Source organism: Anolis sagrei, chromosome 1 (genome assembly GCF_037176765.1).
Source record: "Anolis sagrei isolate rAnoSag1 chromosome 1, rAnoSag1.mat, whole genome shotgun sequence".
In the NCBI taxonomy this organism is placed as follows: domain Eukaryota; kingdom Metazoa; phylum Chordata; class Lepidosauria; order Squamata; family Dactyloidae; genus Anolis; species Anolis sagrei.
The window spans coordinates 121,748,051-121,775,262 of record NC_090021.1 but is presented as its reverse complement, the minus strand read 5'-3'; the positions used below and the strand labels follow the sequence as shown (position 1 = coordinate 121,775,262).

Sequence of the window (27,212 nt, the reverse complement as noted above, 5' to 3'; positions counted from 1 at the left end):
AAATGAGCCCAAGTCTCAGGCTGGATATAAACTGCCCTATCTCCCAGGATCTGATCCAAGATCATCTGCTTATTCCACGTTATCTGGAAGTGTAGACTCATATAATCCAGTTCAAGGCAGGTAATCTGGGATCAGATCCTGAGATATAGGGCAGTGTAGATCCAGCCTCCGGTGGCACATGCCTAATCTGTCCTGCTGTTTGCACATGCTGTGGAATACAGTCTTCTATTGTTGCTGTTGAAATAAAAAGTATTCATTCCAGATTGTTTTTTTATGTAAACAAAGGGAAAGATCTTCATCTTGTTCTTGATTTCAGGCAGCAGAAGGCCAAGAGTTGCGCCTTGAGTGAACTGGAGTTGCTTCAGAACTGGAAATAAGTTATTGTAAGGTAAGCTGGGACCATGAAAGAGATGCTGGTAAACTCTCTGCATTCCAGGGTATTTGTTTCCAGGACAAAGAAAGGTAATGAAAACATTTTGCCATGTTTTGAATATATGTCTATTGTTACTAAGTAAGGATATATACTATATCCTCTATGGCCCAAGCCAGGCACTCCCAATCACCTAGGCTCAAAGCAAAGTATAACAAAGAATCAGGTTCTTGGGATATTTGTAATTTTGATTCAAGGAATCACATAATTTTGAAGATTGGGAAGAGTTGCTGTAGGACAAGTGTTTTGGCCCATAACTCACAGAAATCCCAGCCAGTTTACCAACTGTTAGCATTTCTGGGAGTGAAGGCCAAAACATCTGAGGACCCACAGGTTGAGAACTACTGCTTAACTTTTCTGTCTTGTGCCCTGTTTCCAATAGCAGGGAAACAGATCCTCCTCATGTAAGATGTAATTTGCTTAAGAAAGGTGAAGAGACCAAGGCCGCATCCTCACTGTTGAATTAATGCTGTTTGACACTACCTTAACTGCCATGGCTCAATTCTATGGAGTCTTGGGATCTGAAGTTTGGTGAATCACCAGTACTTTTTGGAAAAGAAAGCTAAAGACTGTGCAAAACTGCAACTTCTATGGTTCCATAGCATTGAGACTTGGCAGTTAAAGCAGTGTTGAGCATGGATTGAGTATCCCTTATTGGGAATTCATAAACACTCTACTGTCCACATATATGACTGTAACCATGAAAAATTTGCCTTATGATTCCTCATAAAGCAAATTTAACTTTTATTTAATGCATAAAATTATTAAAATTGCATATAGAATTACTTTCAAGCTAAGTCTATAAGATGCATATAAAACAAGTGAATGTTATCTGTTTAGGCTTGGGCCCCATCTCCAAGACATCTCATTATGTAATAGGACAATATTCCAATTTAAAAAAAACAAAACCAAAATGTAGACAGGCCTTTCTGTCTAACTTTTGTGAGCTGTTTGTTTTACCTTGTGTGTGCGCGCACACACACACACACAACAGGTATACTACTGAAAGGCTGAACCATCACTCACCTGCTTAGAAAAGAAATGCTCACTCCAAAATAATTAATTAAATGCAGTTGTTTCTTGTAAGGTTTTTTTTTTTCCCAGAGAGTGAAAGTCTGGAGTTCCCTGCCCTGAAAAGTCCCAGGTAGGGAATTTAAGGCCCCTGAAATGCTAACCCGAGACATCTCTTTAAGAGTTTGTGACGAGAAGTTAAAAGGTGAAACCAAAAGCATGGAATAACCTGCAGTAACCTAGAGGTCAGCCCTGAAGCTTGTGTATCGTTTTGTTGTTGCTGCTCTTTTAAAATCAGTTTTGCTATAGTTGATGAATAGCATCGCCCCTTCTTTTTTCTTGCACACTGAATCTTCAAGAGAACAGAAGCTGCATATTGATCCATGGGCATTGAGCCAATCTGTGCTGATTTGCCCTCTAAATAATTTTGCTATTCAAGCGATCTTTACAGCAAGATTTAGTTTTTGGTATTGTATAATAAAAGGACCCTTATTTGAGTGTTCAAAACTTTTCCTTTTATGTAGATGGAACAAGATGCCAAAAACTGTATATTTTAGAATGTGGGCCTGTCATAAAGAAACAAATGTGTACATCATGTAATGTATGCATGTAGTCAATATGCTACTTTTATGTAAAAATACATGGCTCAGTTAACTGAAATCGATACTTTCATTTGGAATTTAAGTTGAACACAAACTTTTTCACAGCTACTTCCCAACTGTCATAAATTATTGCTGTTTGGAAAATCCAGCCACATAAATGCATAAATGTACATATTTTTCATTGCAGTCCTCATCAAAAGGGTTGATTAAACAAGCAAATGTTCAACAAGATATCAAAGCAAAAAAGTAGTGATAATGCCATCCAACATACATATTCATACTACAAGTTTTCCATTAAGGATCCACTTTTTGATAGAACATCATCTAACTGATCTTCAGGAAACTCAGTACCAACAAGAACAGCAGAATAAATTCAGCATGAGTCACCATAGAGTTTACTTTTTGTATTTTGCCTGCTCAATGCACATTATATTTACTCTGTTCAAAAAAAGGAGGCATTTGCCCTAGGAAGTTAACCGTACCTGAGTTGTCCCCATAATGTCTGAGTCTCGTGCACGTTGAAGGCATTCACAAGAAGCAGCAGAAGGTGAACTTCTGGTAGTTACATTCACACTTCGGGGATGAGAAACCCTAAGATGAGGAATGAATAGAAATGGAAAAAAGAAAACAATTTCATAGCAAAAGGTTAGAAGCACCCGACCCCCACCCCTTTGCAAAAGAAAAAAGATAAATGCATATGGTATTTATATAGGGGTAAAGAGCAAGTCAAAGCAAATTAATAGTAAAAAAAAAATGGTCCCACAGAGCATTTCTTTCAACCAAGGGCAGCAATGGAACTGAAGCAAATAAGTATAGAATTGCAAGCTGCATGTTATGCAAATGTTGGGTACAAGGATTATGGATCTGATCCATTGCTTCTGGTCATTGTTACGCAAAACAAATGTAAATAGTTTTTAATCTAGCAAAAAAGGAAATCTCAAATGTTGCAAATATTGTTTGGATTAGACAGTATCAGATCAATGTCTTTTTCACTGTGGGGTGAGCTGGCAGTGATGGGAGACTCAATTTCCACTATTTATCCGGATCTCCACATAGCCTCTTGATGTCCATTTCAGTCTGGAAAGTGCCTGACTTTTGTATTCAAAGATCAGAGGTATGGTGCAGTCTTTACTAAAGCTATAGAAATGATTACATATATGATGCCCAAGCAAGGTGAGCAACATTGCAACTACAGTTTCAATTTAAGTACAGCTGTATATCTATAGACTCTAAACAAGGAGAGGCAGAATATATTTTCCTACAAATGTGGCTAGGCTTCAACTCCCATCAGTCCTAACCTGCAGAGCCAATTGTAAAGATAGACTGAAGCCAAATAACATATTCATGCTACATGTTTTCCATGTGCTCCCACCATGACTGTCAAGAAACAAAGATGTATAACATTAATTCAACCTTGCATACTGTCGCAAAAAAAATCAAAAGCATATTCAAGTTGGACTGATACTTCCAACTCTTGGGCTCCTATCATTCACCATGTCCTTTGACCTTTAAGATCACTTCTCAGTTCTAGTACTTGGGTCTAAAGATCACCACTGTATCTGACCAATTGGTCATTGACTTTAGGATGTCACAGTCCAAGTTTCTCTCCTGATAATGAAGTGGAGTCCACAACATGCGAGTGCAGAGAAGAGAAAACCACACACCACCTACTACAATGCAACCTGAGCCCTGCCACATGCACAATGGAGGACCTTCTTAGAGCAACACCAGAGGCACTCCAAAGTGGGCAGTTCTGGTCAAAGGACATTTACACAATGACAAGTTTTAAAACTTTGTTTGTGTTTTTAAATACATTTAACTGTACTCTCTTCTTGCTTCTGGTATGATAAATAAATAAATCCTGATAACAAGGGTATAGTTTAACCAAACACACCCAGGATATGCCAAAAACCTATTTTACTTAGGTAAAGAACTAAAACATAAAATCATCCCAAGGATTTACTACAGAACAGAAAAATAGCACAGAGCAGAAGTAATACAAACAAAGTGACATGTTCCAAAGGTACAGACTGTAGTCAGGGGTTTCCAAAGCCAAGTCAGACGAGCTAGGTTAAACTGAAGTTCACAGACCAAAGGTACAAAACAGAATTCAAGACCATAAGTCAAGCCAGGAAATCAGTCCAGAGTTCAGATCCCCAGGGATAATGAAGTACAAAACAGCATACAGCAGAGTTCAAGACAGATATCAAGAACACGGTGTGGATATTGAGATCCAACCCAGAAATAACAACCAATATACACATCCCATAATTCAACATTACTGTTTCCCAAAGGAATAACTCTTCCAGACCTCTTTTTGTAGAGAGATTCCCAGCTGCAGATCATCAGCAGGCCATCAGCAATAATCTCTGCAACCTGTGTGGCAGAGATTCACCCCTTCCAGGCACTTAGCAGCAGTTGAACCAAACCCACCAAATTGCTAGTCATAGCATAGGGTAGTAATGCAGTACCAATCTTCCCAGTTAATTATGAAATGAAAATATCCAGACAGAGATGTAGAACATAAAGAAGTGAAGATTTGTTATATAATAGAGATACATAATAAAGATCCAGCCTTATGCTGGCACCACACATCAGTATTGGACAACCAGCTCAGATCTCTTCCATTCTCCTCTTCCTAACTATTCCTATCCAACTCTACTTTCAATTGAACCAATCTTTATTTATTTTTTCTGGCTTCAGCTCACTGCTGAACAGACAAGCTTCTAGCTCAGCGTTTCTCAACCAAGAGGGTGTCAAGGGGGTGTCAGAGAGGTCGCCAAAGACAATCAGAAAACACAGTATTTTCTATTGGTCATGTGGGTTCTGTGTGGGAAGTTTGGCCCAATTCTGTCTTTAGTGGGGTTCAAAATAATCTTTGATTGTAGACAAACTATAAATCCCAGCAACTACAACTCCCAAATATCAAGATCTATTTTCCCAAACTCCACCAGTGTTCACATTTAGGCATAATGAGTATTCATGCCAAGTTTGGTCCAGATCCATCATTGTTTGAGTCCACAGTGCTGTCTGGATGTAGGTGAACTACAGCGCCAAAACTCAAGGTCAATACCCACCAAACCCTTCCAGCATTTTCTGTTGGTCATGGGAGTTCTGTGTGCCAAGTTTGGTTCAATTCCATCGTTGGTGGAATTCAGAATGCTCTCTGATTATAGATTAACTATAAATCCCAGCAACTACAACTCTCAAATGGCAAAATCAATCCCCCCAACCACAACAGTATTCAAATTTGGGCGTATTGGGTAATTGTGCCAAATTTGGTCCTGCGAATGAAAATACATCCTGCATATTGGATATTTACATCATCATTCATAACAATAGCCAAATTACAGTTATGAAGTAGCAACAAAAATAATTTTATGGTTGAGGGCCACCACAACATGATGAACTGTATTAAGGGGTTGCAGCATTAGGAAGGTTGAGAAACACTGTTCTACCTTATACACCTTCTTTCATAGATACCTCTCAGAGCATTTCTACGGCTCTTCACTTCACACACAAATAAAACAAGGAACAAAAATGTCAGTTATTAAACCATAGCAGCATGAAATGAAAAATCTTTGGCTGCTGAAAAGACTAGTTGTAAAGGAACATGTTCGTGTTAACCCCTGTTTTGCAGTTCTATCTAAAGTCACTTGACATTGCTGGCAATTCAGTAACTAAGCAAGATCCAGGCAGGCAAAAGAGGAGGCAATGCAATACCAATATACCAATACCAATATCAATATACCAATATCAATATCAACGCAATACCAATATCAATGCAATACCAATATACCAATATCAATATCAATGCAATACCAACCTTTCTCCCAGCCCCAAAGTTAAGTTGTAAAGTAATAAAGGTGTAGTTTTATAAGGTGTTTAACCTTCTTTGTCAAAGAATGCTGGTACCTCACCTAAACTACAAATCCCTGGAATCTATAGTATTGAGCCATGCCAATTAAAGTGGTGCCAAGCTGCAATAATTTGACAGTGTAAATGAACCTCAAGTTCAGATCTGGTCAGCTTCAACCAGAGCATCATAAAATTACATTTTGGGACCATGACTCCCCAAATCATGACGGTATCATGCTCACTGGCCATTCTAGCACAGGAATTCTGGGAGCCTTCGTCCACAAAAGCAACTTTCCTAAGATTTCTATCCCCAAACAATTAAACTCCCACATATAACCAGCAGCGTTTTCAAGGTGGTTAAGGTTTCAACACAGCAGTGATGCCCTCGTAATAAAGACCTCTGGTTATCACATAACTAAAATAAAAGTTAATTACCATCAAGAAGATGTTGTATATATTATTTTCATATTACATTTTAGAATTCAGGTAGATTTTCTGTCCCGATAGCACACACTTTAATTAAAATTGCAAGGCAGGATTTTTATATAGCACACAAGGTGCTTGTAACATATTTTTAAGAAGTATTCCTAGCATCTGAAAATCAATTACTAATGATTCAGCAGATAAAACCCCTGAAGGCAAGAAATAAGCAAAAATAGCATCTTACCACAAGGACTGCTGGGAGGTTACATTTCTTACAAGGCTGCTAACATGGAGGTTTCACCTTACAAATGTCAACTTTTAAAATTAATATATACTACTAGAAATAATCCACACGTTTTTTATCTAACTTTGAGAATTACATTACAGGGGTATAAATAAGTATAAATAAGTAATATGGCATCAAATTGTTATGGCATCAAATTGTTTCCAATTTGTAAGCCGCCTTGAGTCGCCTTTGGGTTTGAGAAAGGCAGGATAGAAATATTGTAAATAAATAATTCAGTCAATGCATGCAATGACTGGCTTATAACTACCTTCGTCTACTTGTATGGTTCTGACATAATGCAAAAATAGTGTGGCTTTTTTAACATTATAAAATCTTAACTCTTACTCTCCAAAATTTACCTGGAAAAATGTATATTAGGTTAAACAAAATTAGCAAATGTGTGGTTGTATCTAATATTATAAGCATTTCTGAAAATAAAAGCAGAATCCTATTTATTAGTCTCAACTAAAAAACACCCCATTCATCAATTATTGAAAGGTAAGTCAATGCATAAGTTAATATCATTTGCCCTAGTTTGTTTCTAGGAAACTCAAAAGTATTCCCTAATTTTGCCCAATCAAAAATGGGATAATTGCCAGATATCACCGTGCATCATTGAACCCACTGAGCCCGCGGTGGCGCAGTGGGTTAAATACCTGTCCCGGCAGGACTGAAGACCGACAGGTCGCAGGTTTGAATCCGGGGGGAGGCAGATGAGCTCCCTCTATCAACTCCAGCTCCTCATGCGGGCACATGAGAGAAGCCTCCCACAAGGATGATAAAAACATCAAATAATCCAGGTGTCCCCTGAGCAACGTTCTTGCAGACAGCCAATTCTCTCACACCAGAAGCGACTTGCAGTTTCTCAAGTCTCTCCTGACACAACAAAAACAAAACAAAACCGTGCATTATGGAGACAGCCTTCCATTCAGCATTAATATATTTTTGCTAGTAGAAAAAAGTCCCCAATCACCCTCCCTATAACCTAAGAAATTGTATTGTTGGCCTATTGCTAATTCTTACTAGGATAGACCTAATTATTGAATGGGATTTACTCATGTGTTGACTTACTGTTCAACAATTGATGAGACAGTATACTTTACAAATTGGACAGCGGCTCCATGACTCTTTCTCTAGACTCTCTGCTTAACTCATTTCACTGGGTTATTGTAAAGTTTGAGCACCATTGTTTCTCAGACTACTGCACTCACATCTTCCTGTGCAGAAAAATGTTATTTTTCTGGGCAAATCAACCACATGCACATATTGCAGAATTTCTGTTCAGAAAATAATATTTGCGCATTGATATATTCATGGGATTTTTGCAAGCATACCATGCAATCTTAGGCAAAAATTTCCAGAGGAAAAAATACTTACTGAAATCATGTACATGTACACAGGACTGTAGCCTCAGGGCAGTTCCAGACAGCACCAAATTGCACGCTTTAGTCAGGAGCAAATAAACCTGGGACCTGAGATGTCTAGATACAGACCTGTTGGTCCTGGGATTTCTGCCTCCATCATCCACACTTGCTGCTTTGTTGTGGGATTTTGCAGCACCCAAGATGGTTGCTGCAGGACTTCCACCAGAAATTTCAGCATTTTTTTAAAAAAATGAGAAAATGTGAATCATTGTATAAGTTCCCTTCATGGACCATTTTTGAAGGCAGGATTTGTTCCTGGGTTATACATGTCTGTTCCTTATTGCTAAGGGCCACAACTTTGTCCTGGCCAGAAAACATGTGCACTCCACATGTTTCATGAAGTTTCTGGCACACAAACAAAAGTTCTTGTGTTCTACTCAACTGTCACCTTATTTTTAGGAACTGACGAATCAAGAACAAGCATCTAAAACCCAGGAACAAATCCAAATAAGAAATCCCGTCTTTATGACCTTTGAAGATGTGGATTTTCGGCTCAGAACTGGGATATTCCCACCCTTGAAAATCTCACATTTTTTTGCCATTTTGCCAGCTATTGCTTCTGCATTTACAGAGAATGGCATTTTACCACTTTCCGGTTTGCCGTGGGAGCTCCTGGGATAAAGGTAAGAGGTGTGTGCAGTTATTATTCTCCAAATCTTTTGTACTGAGATTTTCAGTATCCTAATAGTAGTGGTATACTATTACATCTGTTCCTATAAAGATGCATTTAAACAGGCTTTAGCCATTCATTAGCTGTTGTTACAGATTTTTTTTAATATAAAAAATGGGGATACTGCATTTTGTTTGTTTGCTCTTCTTCCTTATCTGTTATCTTTTTAGCAGCTAATTCTTTCAATCTGAAAATTTGTTTTTAATTTATGGTCTATTCTCCTGCATTCTGCTTTAATCTATATTGTGAGCTTGCTTCGGTATTCCCTTTCTCCCACACTGGGAGAAAGAGGATACATAAATACACTTAATACTAACACCACCTCACCGTTATCTATCTTAACAACAGCTGATAAAACTTGTAGACCACATTATATGTAAAATTCTGTGCCATGCCATAAAATATGGATGTCTGCTAGTTACTTATTGGTTCTACAACTTTTATTTTAATGATCAGAATACTACCAGGATTTTTTAAAATATATATACAAAAGCACAAATATGAGCTTCCTGCCCAATATACGATGTGGGCATTGCTGTAATACAAATGTGTCACACTCCATAACAGAATGTAATTACACCTGTAAAGCTATAAGCAGCCAAATGGGATATAGAAAGGGCAGATGACTCTGGGGTGTATTTCATAAAGACTCAGAATAAAGTCTGATTTCAGAATGCACAAGGGAGCTCAGCTAGGAGTGTAATGTGCACTACAAACCGCAGCATCGATTTCTAGCAGGCCCCCGAGTACCGAAATAAACCTTTGGGCTTCACAATGAAGCACCAAGGAAGAGTAGAAACAAGTATAAGATATATTTAGTAGGAACACCAAAATGAAATACGGCCGAGAGAAACAATGAATACGATCCTTCCCACTGAAGATGAGATACAGAAGTGGTTATATAAAATAACAAGAAAGGTCTTGAAAAGGTAATTGGGAAACAAGTCTATTAATCAAGCTTCCAGTGGCCTGAATGTGTCTGTTTTAACCTTTGCAACATGCCTTGAATCTCAGAGCTGGGGAAAAAGATATAAATAAATAAAATGAGGATGGAAAAAATACATTTATGTTGGAAATAATTCCTAGTTTAAGAGTTTTAAAAAAGTAAACAGTGGTTTGAAATTCAAATTCTACATTGCCCTTTTGTGCACATGATTCTGCATTTAAGATGTTGTGTGTTAAAATGTATTTCTTGTTTAATGTGTTGTTGTTGTTCTTGTCCCCCACTGATATATTTAGTAAGAGGTGTAGAATTTTTCATGACCCAATCCTCTTTGCCTGGTGCTTTTTAGTTATTCTTAGGGCCCTTCCACACAGCCATATAACCCAGAATATCAAGGCAGAAGAGTCTCCTGGTGGCGCAGCAGGTTAAACCATTGAGCTGCTGAACTTGCTGGCCAAAAAGTTGGTGGTTCGAATCCGGGGAGCGGGGTGAGCTCCTGCAGTTAGCCCCAGCTTCTGCCAACCTAGCAGTTTGAAAACATGAAAATGTGCGTAGATCAATAGGTACTTCGTATTTGGGCTTTCCTGGTCCACATCAGCCCAATGACCTCATTTGACTAGGTAACCAACCCACACTGTTTTGTGATCCCTTGCTGGCTGTTGTACACTAATGTGGATGTCTTGTTTAGATTTATGTCATTATAGAATTTTGTCTGACTACATGTAGTTTAATTTATTGAGGTCAGGTTTCAATTTACTGATGTTAGGTCTTAATGTGATGTTAGGTTTGAATGTTACTTTTATATGTGGGGTTTTTCTGGGATTTTATGTTAGCATCGTGTGTTTTATGTAGGCATTGACTGTTTGTCATTGTTATGTTGGAATCCGCCCTGAGTCCTCTCGGGGAGACAGGGCGAAATACAAATAAAGTATTATCATTATTATTATTATTATTATTATTATTATTATTATTATTATTACCGCCTTGGTGGGAAGGTAATGGCGCTCCATGCAGTCATGCAGGCCACATGACCTTGGAGGCGTCTACGGACAACACCGACTCTTCAGTTTAGAAATGGAGATCAGCACTACTCCCCAGAGTCAGACACAACTAGACTTAATGTCAAGGGGAAACCTTTACTTATCAAGGCAGAATAACCCACAATATCTGCTTTAAACTGGGTTATCTGAGTCCACACTGTCATATATTCTAGTTCAAAGCAGATAATATGGAATTTCATTTAGCTGTGTGGAAGGGGCCCAAGTTTTCCTGGACTGTACCACAAAAACGTCACAGAATCATAGTTTTCAAAGTTTTGGGGAAAATGTGGTAAGGAAACAAAATTATTATCAATCATGTTCAGAAAAACCCAGAAATGTTTCTTTTAGGATTATTTAGGGAGGAAATTAGGGAGATGATGAAAATTGTCAATACAGCCTTGAAGCAGCCAGATTTATATTAGCAACATCCTGTAAAGGCTGGGGGGGGGGGGGGGGGGAGAGAAGTATTATCTAAAAGGGACTGGAAAGGAAAGTTATTAGATTATATACAAATGGCTATCTAATGGTATACAAGGAGAAAAAAATGAAGAGTTCACAAAAAATGGAAGCTGGCATTTGTATCTCTAGAAATGTAGATTTTAAAGTTGCCACGAGAGGAATTTATTAAAGAAGTTGTTGTTGTTGTTTTTTGTCGTGTCAGGAGCAACCGCTCCTGTTGTGAGAGAATGGGCCGTCTGCAAGGACGTTGCCCAGGGGACGCCTGGATGATTTTTGATGTTTTATCATCCTTGTGGGAGGCTTCTCTCATGTCCCTGCATGAGGAGCTGGAGCTAATAGAGGGAGGTCATCCGCCTCTCCCCGGATTCGAACCTGCGACCTGTCGGTCTTCAGTCCTGCCGGCACAGTGCTTTAACCCACTGTGCCACCTTCTAATAAAGAAGTTATAAGGGTTATTATTAGGTAAGATTCACATTGAGTAGATGGTGGGTTCACGGGGAGGGAAAGGGTTTGTTAGGATGTTGTAATGTGTCTGTTTTGTTAGCTATTGTAGTATTTAAATTGGTTTGTGTAGAGACTACGTGTACAATATTTTATTTTATTTTTTAAGAATAATAGGATTGGAAGAGACCTCTTTGGTCATCTAGTCCAAAGCACTACTTTTTGATTCTGTGACTTTTTTTTTTGGTAACTAGCTGTCCAACCTCTTTCAAAAGGATTGTAGAGAAAGGGAAACCGTGGCCTCTTTAGGCAATTAGTTCCAATACTGAACTCGTTTTACTGTCACGAGATTTTTTTCTAATGTTGAAATGACATCTACTTTCCTATAACTTCAAGCCTAGTCTGAGGGCCCCTTCCATGCTGCCCCCATATCCCAGGATCTGATCCCAGATAATCTGTTTATCCCAGATTATATGGCAGTGGAGACTCATATAATCCAGTTTAAAGCAGAAAATCTGGGATTGGATTCTGGGATATAGGGCAGTGAAGGGGCCTGAGACAACAAGAACAGGCTTCCCTCCCCTCTCTATGATAGCCGTTGAGGTATTTAAAGAGTACAATATAACTCTTAGGAAGAACTTCCTAATGGTCAGAGCTGTTGAGCAGTGGAACTCTCTGCCCTGGACGGTAGTAGAAGGTCCTTCTTTGGAGGCTTTTAAACAGAGGCTGTTGGGGATATTTTGAATGTGATTTTCCTGCTTCTTGGCAGGGGGTTGCACTGGATGGCTCATGAGGTCTCTTCCAACACTATGATTCTATTATTCCTTTTATCCTCAATGCTCATTCCTGAGCTTGCTCCAGCTTGTGTATATTCTTCTAAAACTGAAGTGCCCAAAACTGTATGCAGTATTCCAAGTCAGGCCAGAATATAGAGGGACTCTTCAACATGGAAACTATGCTTCTATTAATACAGACTAAAATAGAATTCACTTTTTTGCTGCAGCCTCATACGTTTGGCTCATGTTCAAATTATATTAACAATAATCCCAAAGCCCTTTTCACATATAGTGTTATTGAGCCATGTATCAATTATCCTATACTTGTGCATTTCCTTTTTGTGGCCTAAATGTAGAATTTTGCATTTTTTCATATTAAATTTAATTTATTATTTTCTTCTCCATTTTCTAGTTGATTTGAGTCCTCTTGAATTCTATTGGAGGCCCCTTCCACAGAGCTGAATAAAGTCCCACATTATTTTCTTTGAACTGGAATATATGGCAGTGTGGACTGAGATATATTACAAGAGAAGGCTTGAAGAAAGTTGTCATTTCCAACATCAACGTTCTCTCTGTAGGGCATTAATTTTCAACATTCTTAAAATGGAACTCAAGATGAAGAAGTAGAGGGAATCCTTGACAAGTTTGCAGATGACACAAAACTGGGAGGAGTGACTTACGTATATGCTAGAAGACAAGGCCTTTCCACACAAGGCAGAAAATTCCACAATACATGCTTTGAACTGGGTTTGATCTATGATCCTGTTGCTTACTGTTTCCTGTATGTATGTTCTGGTATGCAGTTTCCTTTACTCTGTAGTTTCTGAGAAGTTACAGAAGGGGTTGCAGACCACATGCTCTCCCTCTACTTTTGACTATGTGACCTGTTGACAGCTGTTTTGTTATAAGAGAGGTGCCCTGGCTGGATGGCACAGGGAATTGTCTCAAACATATCTGAAACTGGACTGATAAGTTTTGTAACTGTTTATGGTAAACACATGAAGTTTGTGAGTAAACTAAATATGTTATTTTTATCCAACTCTACTTCATTTTTGTCTCTTGAGCGCATGCTATAAAACAAGTTGTTTTATGGGAGAGTATATATATATTGGGGCAACTGAAAAACACTTCTAAAGCTCTGCTGCTTTTGTTGTTCATTCGTTCGTTTTTTTCACTAATTAAACAAAAAGCAACTATAAAACTTGCCCCAGACATGCGGAAATAATAACGAAACGACTTCAAAACGATAACGAAACGAATACATAACGAATCCGAAACAATTACGAAACAAATTTAAAAATTCGTTTCGTTTTTAAGTTGCTCCAGAATGGTTCGTTATCGCTTCGTTATAAAAAAAATAACGAATTTTTAACGAATTACGAATTAACAAAACGAAACCGCCCAGCCCTAATGGATACTTCTGCTGCTATATGTATGAGGCAGAGGGCGGGGGCGCTCTTTACTCCCTCCTTAACACAAGTAGTGGCTGGAAAGAATAGTGTGCTGCTTCACTATCTTTTTGAAAGGCCAAGTGGCAAGTACCATATGTCTGTAGTTTTCACAAGGAATGCAACAGGAAAACATCTTCTTCTCAGTTAATCTGTGCTGAAAGGGCTGCAGGAGATAATACCACCATACAAAACCTCAGAACATCAAGTGCTTGAGGCAATTTACAAAGAGAAATGCCCCAAGCAAACAAAAGCTTGGATCCTTTCATTTGCAACCACAAAGCTATGGCCCCCCAAAGCGAATACACTTAATGATGACTGAAATAACAAAGAATTGTGCCTCTGCAGGTATCTGCACCAAAAGGAAAAAGGATGGGATGAAAATAACAAAAAGGGAGGGGAGATAATTCTGCCCATCCCAGGAAAAGTGCACCAAAGCAAACACTCCCAAGATGAATGAAAATTTTCACACCATAGTTTTCTCTCCTACTGAGATGAAAGGCAGTCTTGGTTGCTTCCAATTCACTCCCAAATCTTGACCTGTATTTTCTTCCTTCAAGCATGGAATGACCCTATGATGCTCATTCCTCTCTATGCCTGTTTTCGCATAGTTTCATTCTTAAAGTTTGCCCCCCCCCCCCATGTGCGATGGGAAGTTGCTGCTAAATGTGAGAGAAATAAGGTTGAACACTGTGAAAGCCATCCACTACATGGCTACCAGCTCCTCCCAATAGACTCAAATCAAGGAAAAGCTTTATGAGAACTACCACTCATCTTGGCATCCCTCCAGCAACAGCAAGGGTATCCCTCTGGGCAGCTAAATCAGGAAATCCTCATGGAGGGCCATCCTCCAGGGGCAAACCAAGAATGGGCTTTGAATCGACTCAGAAGTGGAGTGGGCAGATCAAAACACAACCTAGCAAAATGGCACTATCTAAAAGAACCCCACACCTTGTGTGACTGTGGAGCAGAACAGACAACTCTGCATCTGTATGCTTGTCCATTGTGCCCTGCCTCATGTACAGAGAAGGAATTGTTAGAGGCTACAGACAATGCCGTTGCTGCTGCCCGTTTTTGGTCAAAAGATATTTAGCCACCTGCATACCTTCTATTTTATTATTTTACACTAATTTATGCAATGCATTTGATACAAAATAATATATATATATATATAATATTCTTAAAGTGCCCACTGTCTTCCCTTGTCTACCGGATTAATCATATTTCTATTTGGCTACTCTAAATTACTGCTTACTTGCAGTGCAGTAAAGCCAGAAAACAAAAAAACTATGTTTGTTGTTTGGCAGTGATGTTGATGGCCTAATGATAAAAATTTCAGTCTCTATTTCTTTTGTTGAGATAGAAATGAGGGTAGCTCTAGTTGGAAAGCTGATTTCAAAAAGACTTCTCATTTTATTTCATATGAAAACAGAATAAAATCAAGATGAAGACTGAAAAAGGAACACATTTTGTATCATCTCAGGCATATTAGTGTCTTGCTGGTAAAAATTACAGCAATGGAGGAGATGCTGCCAACGAATTATTACCTAAAGCTAATGCCCAAGGGTAACATAAATGATTGGGCCCAAGAAATGTGGAATCCTTATGTCTCATTAGGATTAAGATTTTGAAGTAATGGAGCAAGCTACCACAATTACAGCAAAGCCACAAATTAGAAACAAAAGCACTCATAAAATATGATATGTTTTTCATAGTTTGTATAGCATACACTCTTCACAGATAAGTACCATATTGCTCCTTAGCAATATTCCTATCCCTCTGTGTAGGAAATACAGAGGTTTAAAAGATAGTTGATGGATTCTATTTCTGAAACCAGGGATGAGTAAAGTGTCTCTATGGACTGACACCAAGGAGAATTTTTTGAACGTGAGGCATTTCCCCTCTCAATATTTTTTTTCAGTGGGTGGTTTGGTCATTCCCACTGACCTCCAATAGTACCTCATCACACTAGAGCAGTGATTTCCAACCTGTGATTCGTGGACCACCAGTGGTTCACAAGAACTAAAATATGGTCCGCGGCCTCACTGTTACTAAGGGAGTGACTGGTGTCGTAAAATCCTCTTATAGTGCCAAGGCATATTAAATATGGTTTTCTGTGGGTGAGCAGATGGCGACTAATAAATGGCATATGTTCTTTATCAGAAGCTAGTGCTGATGTGGTCTATCCAATGCAGTTTTCTGAATCGGCACCCCAAATAAACAAACCAAATCTAATGTTGACCGAAAACTGGTTCGTAACTCTTTTGGTACTAATGTTGGAGAGTGGTCCCTGGTTAAAAAAAAAAAAAGGTTGAGAACCACTGCACTAGAGCATGGATCCACTTTAAATCCAGTTTCTGCCTCCTGTAGAGTTCTGAGGCTTGTAGTTTAGGAAGGAGCCTTTAAACTGCTCAGCCAGACAGATCCTGGGCCTCACTAAACTACAAACCCTGTGATTCTGCAGGAAGCAGAAACCGGATTTAAAGTGGATCCATGCTCTGGTGTGATGAGGCTGTCCCAGACGCCTTTAAGCCTTGTTCCATCCAAATGAAAACTAGTATGGGATGCTAGAGCACTTTGGTCTCAAATTTGTTTTTGATTTGTTTGTATTTCTGACTCTAATATGACAGGCTGCCATACCACCCAGTTGTCCATGTTTCATCCAGTTTCTAAGCACAATGCTCAGTGTCCACTGTTCTAATGGCCACAATTTCAAGCTTATATATATATATATATATATATATATATATATATATATATATATATATATACACACACACACAATAAATAAATATGTAAACAAAAACAAGTCACTAATTTTTGGAGTAATGGAAATATTTGGCAAACTCTGCAGCCACTCCCCTATATCAAGTGTTTTGTGAGTTCATTTTTAACCAATGAGTGAAGTTTAATATATACAACTGACATTTAGGATCCATTCTCTCTCAAGCCTGTGGGTTGGTACAGCTTTTGAAGGAAAGTCTAACTGAAGTCTGTTTTGCAAATCAAAGCTATAGGACCAGAAGAAAAGTGCAACAAAGTAGTGCAAAAACTGAACAACAATAATTAGTGGGTTGCTATGAGTTTTCCAAACTGTAGGACCATGTTCCAGAAGCATTCTCTCCTGACATTTTGCCCACATCTATGGCAGGCATCCTCAGAAGTTGTGAGGTCTGTTGGAATCTAGGCAATAATAATTAGTATTGTAAGAGTTCATGGAGTCTGCTGGTTGACTTGACTTGCTTTGATGAAGAAATACTGTGCATCTTTCACAAACATCTGGGGAAGGGGGATAAGGTTCAGTTTTACAAAGTGTAGTTAATGTTCTTTCACTAGGAGGAAATGAGTCATCTCCACTACTGACATTTTTCCTGCCTCAACTTCCCTGCCCCTCTCCTGTCACAACTGCCCCCGCTGCCATGTTCCTCCACTTTAACTCCACCTTCTCCACATCTCCAAGAAGAAAAAGGAGCACTGTGCTAATCAGATTGTGTGTCCTCAACTTAAAACAACACTGGTTGCTCTGTTCTGGCAGACAGCATTGTGATATGAAGTCGGGAAAAAGAAAAGAGTATTGAGGAGGAAATAGCAAAATAACACAATGAAGCAAACCTGGGGAAAGGTAATGGGCAAAAGGTACAGGACCATGAAATGCAGGAAAAGGGAGAAGAAGGGTGAAGGGGCAGGGTGGTGAGCTGTACAAGCAGTGAAGGACTGATTTTTCCCTCCACAGCCTTCAGGGTTTATCTATCTTTGAGAAAGACTAGAAAGAAAGAAAAAACTACTACACATCTCTGGAACTACAACCAATTTTTATTTGTGTTTTATTACTGTTTTTGCCCCTCAAAATAGAGATTTAATGCAGAGAAAGTTGTATTTATCTCTCAGCCTTTCTCCTGATTTCCTTTCTCCATTTGCCCTGCTTTAGTCATTAACTCCATCACATGTCAATTGAGTCCAAACATCCACCTGAGAAAAATCTCTTTTAAGACTGTTGGCTCTACCCATAGCTGTCTCCTACCCTTTCCTCATTATCCATCTAAATTACCATCCTTCATTCTTCTTGTCGTTTGCGAAGTATTTAATAACCCTCAGCTTGGCATTCATGCCTAGTTGTCCTGCTGTTTTTTGAGGGCTTCCAAATCATCTTGCAGCCACCCGGTGCATTTGCACAGTTAAAGATGGTGGGCCAGCTGCACCCTTTCCTTGAAATGTCAGGGTTTCGTAACACACGCCATGATTGCATCCTGTTTGGCTCACTGTAACACACTTTACGTGGGGCTGCCTTTGGAAACAGTCCGAAAGTGGGGGCAAAACACTACAGCCAGACTGCTGACTGGGGATAGCTATAAGGAAAATTGAACTCCTCCCGTTTAAATACCTTCATTTGCAGTCTGTTCTCGATTGAAAATTAACAGCTGCTTATAAAGCTCTATGTGGCTTAGGTCCAGACTATCTGAAAAACTCTATTTTCCCATTTGAAGCTGTAAACTTGACAAGATTTAAAATTCAGAGGTGGAATCTCTTTCCAGCTCACCATCCTTACTTGCATATATAGTGACAAAATAGGTGATTCCTCTTGATGGTTGGTCCTAGACTTTGAAACTTCCTTTCCAATGGTCCTGTCTCTGTTCCCTTTTTCAAGCAGGCAAAGACGTTTCAATTTAAACAAGGCTTATATTTTTAACTGGTTCAAGCTGAAAGACTTTTCAGTAGTGTGCGATGTATTTTTATTATGCTTTTACTTTTTCAAATGCATGCTTTTATGATTTCAAATTCATGTTTTTACTTGACTTGGGGTAATTTTAATGATTTTTTAAAAAATATATAAATTTAATGTACATTGTAAGATGCCTCAAGTCTCATTCTGGAAGAAAGATGGGACAGTGAGTGAGTGAATGAATGAATGTCAGGCATGAGCAGACATACCAATTCAGCTCTTCCAATATTAAAAAAAGAAAGGGGTTGTGCTGAAACATGGAATAGCAGCATGAAAGAGAGAGAAGAAAAATGTCACACCATTGATGTGGATTTGGTTTTCAAGAGTACCCAAATTTGGGGAGAAATGGGAAGAAAGAGGAAAGTAGTTTGAAAATGGGAGCAAGAGAATTGGACTGGGAGATATCAGTCCTGAGAAATGGATGCCAAGCTTCATTTCACACCACAAAATTATAGCACTATTATTACACTTTAAAAAACAGCATGGTTCTGTCTTATGGATTTGCAGTGTAGGGATAAACATTTATAATTCTCATTCCTCAGAGGATGGACCCATGGCAGTTAAAGTGTGATAATAGTGCTATAATTGTCAATGCATCTCTTTACTCCTAATGGGAGGCACTAGCCATATGTTGTTCAGCAAAATGGCATCGAAGCTGTCTTTGGGTGGATAAAAGGCAAAAAGGATTGCGGGTCAGACCTAATCAGGATAGAAATACAACTTAGGGAGAAAGAACCAATGAACTACTGTAGACTCATCTATGGAAAAAAAAGGCTCCACTGAAGTAACATGGGATCCAATGGAGTCCCTGTAAAAAGGCCTTCTTTCACTTACATCTTTAAATATGTTGGGGCTAACTGCCATGTCCCTCTTTAGTTCTGGCCCAAAAACGTCTAGGGTCTCAATCCAATCAGACACTAGGAGGAAGGAGATCGTTCAACAGGTTTATTTGGCTATATCTTCCTGCCGGGTGGAGCAACAAAAAAAAGTGCCACACCAAAACTAAAACAGTTTAACTTTATAGGCAAAACTTTGGGCATACTTGAGAATGCACACATAAACTATTTCGTTCACACTTCTCTTTTCCCCTTTGTTTTCTTCTGGTGCCTCTCTTTGAACTCTCCCCTTCTTTCAGTTACTCACTCCCTTCTGCTCTACAGTGCATGCAAGACTTTGTTGAAACTTTATGTTGGTTTGTATTTTTCTATTTTCCCTAGCTCTAGCTCCTTCTCGTATATACCTCAGATTACTTACCTATACTATGATAGAAGGCTTAGAAGGCTTAAACATGGCCTACATTGTGCCTCTTAAGCAAGAATGGAGCAACAGGAACTGAGCATACAAGGGCTCATTGTAACAGAAAAGAGTCACCAGATTCCAAGTGTGCTATGTGGCTAGAACATGGGGTTCATTTGATTATACAGTATCTTTAGTACGCTGTAATAATAGCTTTCTCTCAGACCATTTTTCTCACAGGTGTAGATAAAACTGGCTTGAAAGAAAATACGTTTCACTGTTTAAAGTTAAAGATTTATTTATTGTGTCAGAAGCGACTTTAGAAACTGCAAGTCACTTCTGGTGTGAGAGAATTGGCTGTCTGCAGGGATGTTGTCCAGGGGACACCTGGATGTTTTAACCATCCTGTAGGAGGCTTCTCTCATGTCCCTGCATGGGAAGCTAGAGCTGACAGACAGGAGCTCACTCCATCTTATGGATTCGAACTACCAACCTTCAAGTCAACAGTTCAGCTGGCACAAGGGTTTAACCCATTGCGCCACCATGGAAATTATTATTAATGAAAGATAATAATACATATATTTATCTATTCTCTGGCAGTATAAGAACCAGGAGCTCAGGAAAATAGACTCAATTTTGTCTTGTGTACTGTAGTCCAGTGTACTGTAAAATAATCCAAATTTAGGCTTACTCCATTGTGGATATCATTTAAAATAATATCCTCTCATATTATTTTTCTTTTTGTGCAGGACTGCTGGTATATTTTAAGAAACATTTTCCTTAAACTATATTCAGTGTTGAAGTATTGTATTTACCTTTGATTTTTTTTTCACACTTCATTGTGTTGCAACCTGCAAGTATAATGGATTTATTTAGCATTGTTATCAACTGATTTATACGGAATACTGGATACCATGAAGGCACAACACAACAAATGATCCATAGATCAAAACAAATTGGCACTAGCATGCAACTCTTTTGCATGTGTGAAGAGGTCATCAGTCTTGCAATGGCAAAATAATGAGAACTCATATAAGCTATTTTAGGTGCCCTAATGAAAGAGCAGAATATTCAATTTAATACACAAAAATATTACATATTTTTTAAGGACGTATATCTTTAGCTCCATAGGTAGCAGATCTGTTCTCAGCTAAATCGGATTAGTTTCATCCACCGCATGGAAATCAAATTCAATAACTGCATCATAATTGAGATAGAATCCTGATAATTTTTTTATTTTATTTTAAAAAAATCATAATCCTTGAACAATCATATATTCCACCTGTAATTTCACCAAGCATTATACAAGTGTTCATTTTAGTTTATTCCAAAATAATTCTATGGTAATCCAAGGAACAACCCTCTAAACTATCACATGGATAACATCTCAGAATGTCCTTTGATGTGTGAAATATCTTTTACCATCTTCACATAAAATCAAAATGAAGACAGATATATTTCACTGACTCTTTTGCATTTTCCTCACCTATCGCTACTACTTTTGGTGTTAGAAGTGCTCAGAGCAATAGGTCATTCATCTTTATCTGCTGAACATTTTTCGTGTGAAAATTAATGTGATTCTACATTTGCAGACAATGCTAGTGTTCCTATATATATTGCTGTCAAGTGTTGCTTAGCAATCTCTATGGGGTACATTCTACTACAAGCTAATTCTCATACTTTGCATCTGCTTCTGATATCCAAAGTGTAGCAACAAATCATGAATACATTTGGGGATGCGAGTTAGATATCTACTGATAAGTGCTTTTGAAATTCTTTGAACTAGCACAACAACTGAATTCTAATCTTCCCAATTATCCTATCAGGTTTTTTTGGGGTTTTTTTTTTTTGAAGATTGGGAATATTATGCTTTAAACTGCACAGCAGCAAGACTAGATATCTCTGGAAGGAAGGATATTAGAGGCAAATATGAAGTACTTTGGCCACATAATGAGAAGACAGGAAAGCTTGGAGAAGACAATCATGCTGAGAAAATTGAAGGAAAAAGGAAGAGGGGCCGACCAAGGGCAAGATGGATGGATGGCATCCTTGAAGTAACTGGCTTGACCTTGAAGGAACTAGGGGTGGCCATGGCCGACAGAGAGCTTTGACGTGGACTGGTCCTTAGGTCAGAAAGAGTCAGAAGTGACTGAACTAATAAACAACAAGACTGGAATGTGTAACATCATTCCAATCTGGACCATCCCCTACTGTTTCCACCATAGTCTGGAGCTAATCAGTATTATTACTGACTTACTTTATAAAACTATTCAACCAACTATGCATATAAGGTGAGGTTTCGGTAGTCATGGGGGAATGATTGATTCCAGGGTCCTCTGCGAATACCAAAAATATGCATGCTCAACTCATTATGAAAAATGCAAAGGAACCCTTCTATTTTGAAGGCAGAAACAGATGACGCACAAGCTCTCCAGATTCAAATGTACAGTGTTACGTTTATTTGAACCTGTAATGGGTTGAATTTGTGGATTGTGAACCCACAGATGAGATGGGTCCAATGAAGTATTTCATGAAACAATTTCTGAAAACTTGATATGCATTCGTATGTTTACAGAAATGCTGTGACCAGTGAGAGATAATGGAAGGTCTGTCCTGTTAACCTATACTATGAAATTATTCAAGTTCTTGTGTAGTTAAACAAAACCAGAAACCTTTTCACATTATGTAGTTATAATGCTATGATTTTAAGTCTTATGTACCATGGTCTCCTGAATGTCATCACCAAAGCATAGGGATGCAAGCCCTTCCATTTCTCATTCTCATGAATGAGGCAATAAAACCTTCAATGCCCTTTTCTGGTCAGGCAAGAGATAGTTGAACATTTTTAATAGTGTTTGAAGTTTCCATGCACATTATTTCTGTTGAAACTATAGAGTCACAGAGTTGGAAGAGATTGCATGGGCCATCTAGTCCAACCCTCTGCAATGCAGGAAAAGCACAAAGCACCCCCCCCCCCAACAGATGGCCATCCAGCCTCTGTTTAAAAGTCTCCAAGGAAGGAGCTTCCACCACACTCTGAGGAAGGAAGTTCCACTGCTGAATAGCTCTTACAGCGAGGAAGTTCTTCCTGATGTTCAAGTGAAATTTCCTTTCCTGTAATTTGAACCCACTGCTCAGAGTCCTGGTTTCCAGGGTAGCAGAAAACAAGCCTGCTCCCTCTTCCTTATGCTTTCACATATTTATACATGGCTATAGTGTCTCCTCTCAACCACCTCTTCTGTAGGCTGAACATACCCAGTTCTTTAAGATACTCCTCATTGGGCATGGTCTCCAGTCCTTTGATTACTTTAGTCGCCCTTCTCTGGAGACCTTGATGAACATTTTAGTTACCCTCCTCTGAACCTCATAATGAGCATTGCCTATTTGCATAGACTTCTAGAATGAATAAGTATTAGATGAAGTCATTTATGCCTTCTGAACCAATATTCTTGTCATCCTGTGCCCATATGTGGGTTTAAACACATGTGCACTTTAATAAAAGGAAAGATTCTAGTTTTGCATTGCGTTCTGCACAGAGGTTTCTTGTTGAAGTTGCAAGGGATCTGAGAAGAGGGCAGCGTTTGCCATTTCAACTATGAGCAGAAGGGAGAATATCTTGCTGCAGTTGCTGATTTTTCAAAAGGTTACTGCATTGTGTTGAGACTTCTCTTCTTGTTCAGGGAAATACATTTGACTGAACGTTTCCCGCATCTCTGTTAGATCAAAGACACAGTTTGGTGCTAATGTGAAAAGACACAGAAAGACAATTTTCCCACATTTCCCTGTTGCCATGGCTGGAGTACTAAATGATTAGAATAGAGGGAAAGAGGCAAAAATGGGGAAGAAGGCACTCTGAAGTTGGGGAATAAAGGAGGAACTGGGATCTATCACATTCCTGATGTTAAAAGGTATACATTGACCTTGGAACTGAACTACATTTTTTCCAAATTTGAAGGAAACTGTTTTGTGTATTGTCAAAGACTTTCATGGCCAGAATCACTGGGTTGTTGTAGGTTTTTTGGGCTATACGGCCATGCTCTAGAAGCATTCTCTCCTGACTTTTCACCTGCATCTATCTATGGCAGGCATCCTCAGAGGTTGTGAGACCTCACAACCTCTGAGGATGCCTGCCATAGATGCTGGTGAAATGTCAGGAGAGAATGCTTCTAGAACATGGCCATATAGCCCAAAAAACCTACAACAGCCCAGAAACTGTTTTGCTTTTCTGAGCCTAAATGGTTGCCCTCTCTACATTACTAAGTGTAACATAATCTTTTTGAACCAGACACCACTTAAATCACAGACATGGAGTGTTATTTGCAGCTGACACAGAGTAGTAGTAAACCGAAGGGGAAAATGTGCTATCGAAGGCTTTCATGGCCAAATCACTGGAAACTACATCCTGGAAAACTCACAGCAACCCAGAAGGGAAATAGCTGGCAATGCATGGCAAACAGCACTCAGTGTAGTTTCTCATATAATATGCATTTATTTATATCACATCTTTCTTCCCATTTTTGAACACAAGGTGGCTTACAAATGTTAAATAAAACTCATCCATATGTAAGTGACAATATAACAAAACAAACAATATAATTAGAAGCAGTTCAATGCATGACCAATAAGAAGAAAGCAAAAGGCAAACATAGAAACATAGAAACAAATTCCAAGAGGTCATTTCTCTGCTTTGCTTGTTTCCTTTCAATGGGATTATTGTTGAGCCGTGGTGAGGCAATGGGTTAATCCCTTGTGCTGGCTTGACTGCTGACCTTAAGATTGGGTTAAAGGTGTGAAGGTTGTTCTCAAGTTGCTTCTGACACAATAAAAAATGGGAGTATTCATATGGCAATTTAAGTGGCAGAAAGGTATTCTGGATGTCGGTTCAGACAATGTGTAGGTAAAGGAGCTTGAAAGAGCTACGGTGTATGCATGAGATATAAATCTTCATCTACTTCATTTTTGCAAAAAAGGTAAGAAAATACTTCAAAGAGTTTCTCCACAGAATAAAAGATATTTTTTTCACAGTTTCCAGTTATTTTTCCTATTTTTGGAATTTTATATACACTTCATTTGTGCTGGGAGTCTTGCTGTAGGATGAAAAATCTTGAAGCCATTGATCCTTTTCCGGATGCAAGATGAGAAATAATGTTTATAGCCCTAGTCCTGGATTGCTGGTTTCAGCCAAATCTTCAGTTAAGTGAGTATCTGCAAACAACTATGGGGTTTCTTCTTCCCAGTTGTAGAATAAAGTTTATTATGAACATTGCAGTATGGCAATTGCAAATACAGGACTCACTGTGTTAACTGTACATGGTACATACTGTATTCCATGTCTGGAATATATGAAGTCTGTTGACTATGAAGTAAAGGGAGGTGCCGAAATCAAGGAGCAGCACAATGACCTAACACAAAGGAAGAGATTGGGAAGAGGAAATGCTCTGGGACTCGAGATTTTGACTTAAATGTCAGCTCTCCTTGTAAATGTTACATATGAATATATCACTCCTACATTCAATAGGGGTAACATAACTCTCCTTGTAAATGCGGTTTGTTTACAGAAATAGTTAGAAAATAATGGAATATACCATATTTCTTTGATTCTAAAATGCCATCGATTATAAAGCACACACTAACTTCAGTATCACCATTATTTATATATAAGAAAAGCAACAATGATTTTAAGACACACCCTGTTTTCAAGAGATATTTATGTGGGGAGAAAGTGTGCCTTAGAATAAAAAGAATAGGGTAAAATAGAAAAGGGATGTGCACCTCTTCAGATGTTGTTGGACAGGACTTCCTTAGTAGCCCCAATAATGGTGAGGAATGCAAGGACATCAGCAGTTCAATGACATCTGCATTTTGATAGCATATTTTTCCCTCGCAAATATATGGAAACACCTCACACTGGACTTCTTTAGAACACTGGTAAAACTAGCTGTAATTTCTGTATTCTCAAAGGACCATTCTACAATATCAAATATATAATCATTTAATATAATCATAAAACATAAAAAGAGAGGGAGGATCCTGAGTGCTTAGTAAAATTACACATATTTTGTAATTATTGTATATACTCGAATATAAGCCGAGGCACCTAATTTTACCACAAAAAACTAGGAAAACATATGTAATAATAATAAATAGAGTAAAATAATACGAGTAATAAAAATAATAAAAAATAATGTAAATGTAATAATACCAATCATAATAGAGTAAAATAATGTAAATGTAATAATAATAATAGTGTAAAATAATAAATGCAATAAAAATAAATACTAATAACAGAATAAAATAATAAATAACCTTGACTTGAGTATAAGGCGAGGGGTTCTTTTTTAGCCTAAAAAAGGGGCTGAAAAACTAGGCTTATACTCGAGTATATAAAGTATGTGGGTTATAGTTAATTGGTGAATGTGCACACACATGAAAAAGGAAAAGAAAACAAGCAACTGAGAAGAAATAAATTGACTTTTTATTTTATATCTTTAGACATTTCCCATTTCCATTCTGAAATGCAAACAATACAACTTTCTGTTCCCAAAATTTAGTTTTGAAATTATATTATCTGTTTTGGCATTAAAGTAGAAATGCCACAGTCGGTAGTACCAGCAACATCTGCTACATGTATTTTTTCCTAGAGCAAAAGGAAGCTTTGAGGAATGAGGAGAGATTAATAGCAATGAAGTAGTTGCCAGCGATCATAAAAATCATCTTTAAAAAATCAAATCAAATGTAGGCAGTAGAGGGCACCAAAACCCTTTCTTACTGGAACACTAAAAGTTGAAACTCTAAATGGAATTCCTACAAAATACCAAATGTATAGGTTTGGCCACACATATGATGCCTTACTGATAGAAAATCATAGCTAACCATGATTCACTGTAAACAGCCAGTAACTATAACAACGATATTAATCACCCATCTTTGCCGTATGTAACAAAACAGAGAAGCAGGTCAAGGATTGTATTCGTCATGTATATGGGATTGGCCCCATAATGTGTATTATCATTAAGTGATCCATTTGAACAGATCCCTTTTTGAGAGTAAAAACTTCAGAGGAAAGAGGCCCAATCTGGATTAGAATAGGTAAAGAATTAAAATTAAAATCCTTCTACCCACTATTGTTGTGTCATGGGATTGATCATGTTCCCCTGTTCTTCTAGATTCAGTGAGGGGAAATTCACCAGTTTCTATTTGTCTTATTATTTCTCTTTTAACGTAGTGGGTACACCTAGTGAGGCAGGTCAATCTCCCCCTTTCTTTCTGCTTTGATGTTTACATTTGGTCATTAAAGAATTCTAGAGCCAGCTGCTATTTACCTTGCCTATTGTAGGCAGGGCACATAAAGGATACACAAAGATTCCAAGAGCAGGATCCCATTTTATCTCAGTTCATTTTTTTTGCATTGATTACTATATACATGCTGTTTCAACTTACAAACA

At 38.3% G+C, this 27,212-nt stretch overlaps 1 protein-coding gene across 3 annotated transcripts in view; it reads right to left on the bottom strand.

Annotated features, from left to right (window-relative positions):
• DLGAP2 (DLG associated protein 2) overlaps positions 1–27,212 on the bottom strand; it is a 532,593-nt gene that overhangs the window by 477,977 nt on the left and 27,404 nt on the right. Inside the window, exon 2 of one of the 3 annotated variants that reach the window (XM_060752711.2) lies at positions 2,526–2,634. The exons of the other annotated variants lie outside the window; for them this stretch is intronic. Coding sequence (XP_060608694.2) covers positions 2,526–2,540 — 15 coding nt within the window. The 5' untranslated portion in view covers positions 2,541–2,634. The remainder of the gene's footprint in view (positions 1–2,525; positions 2,635–27,212) is intronic. 3 annotated transcript variants of the gene reach the window in all.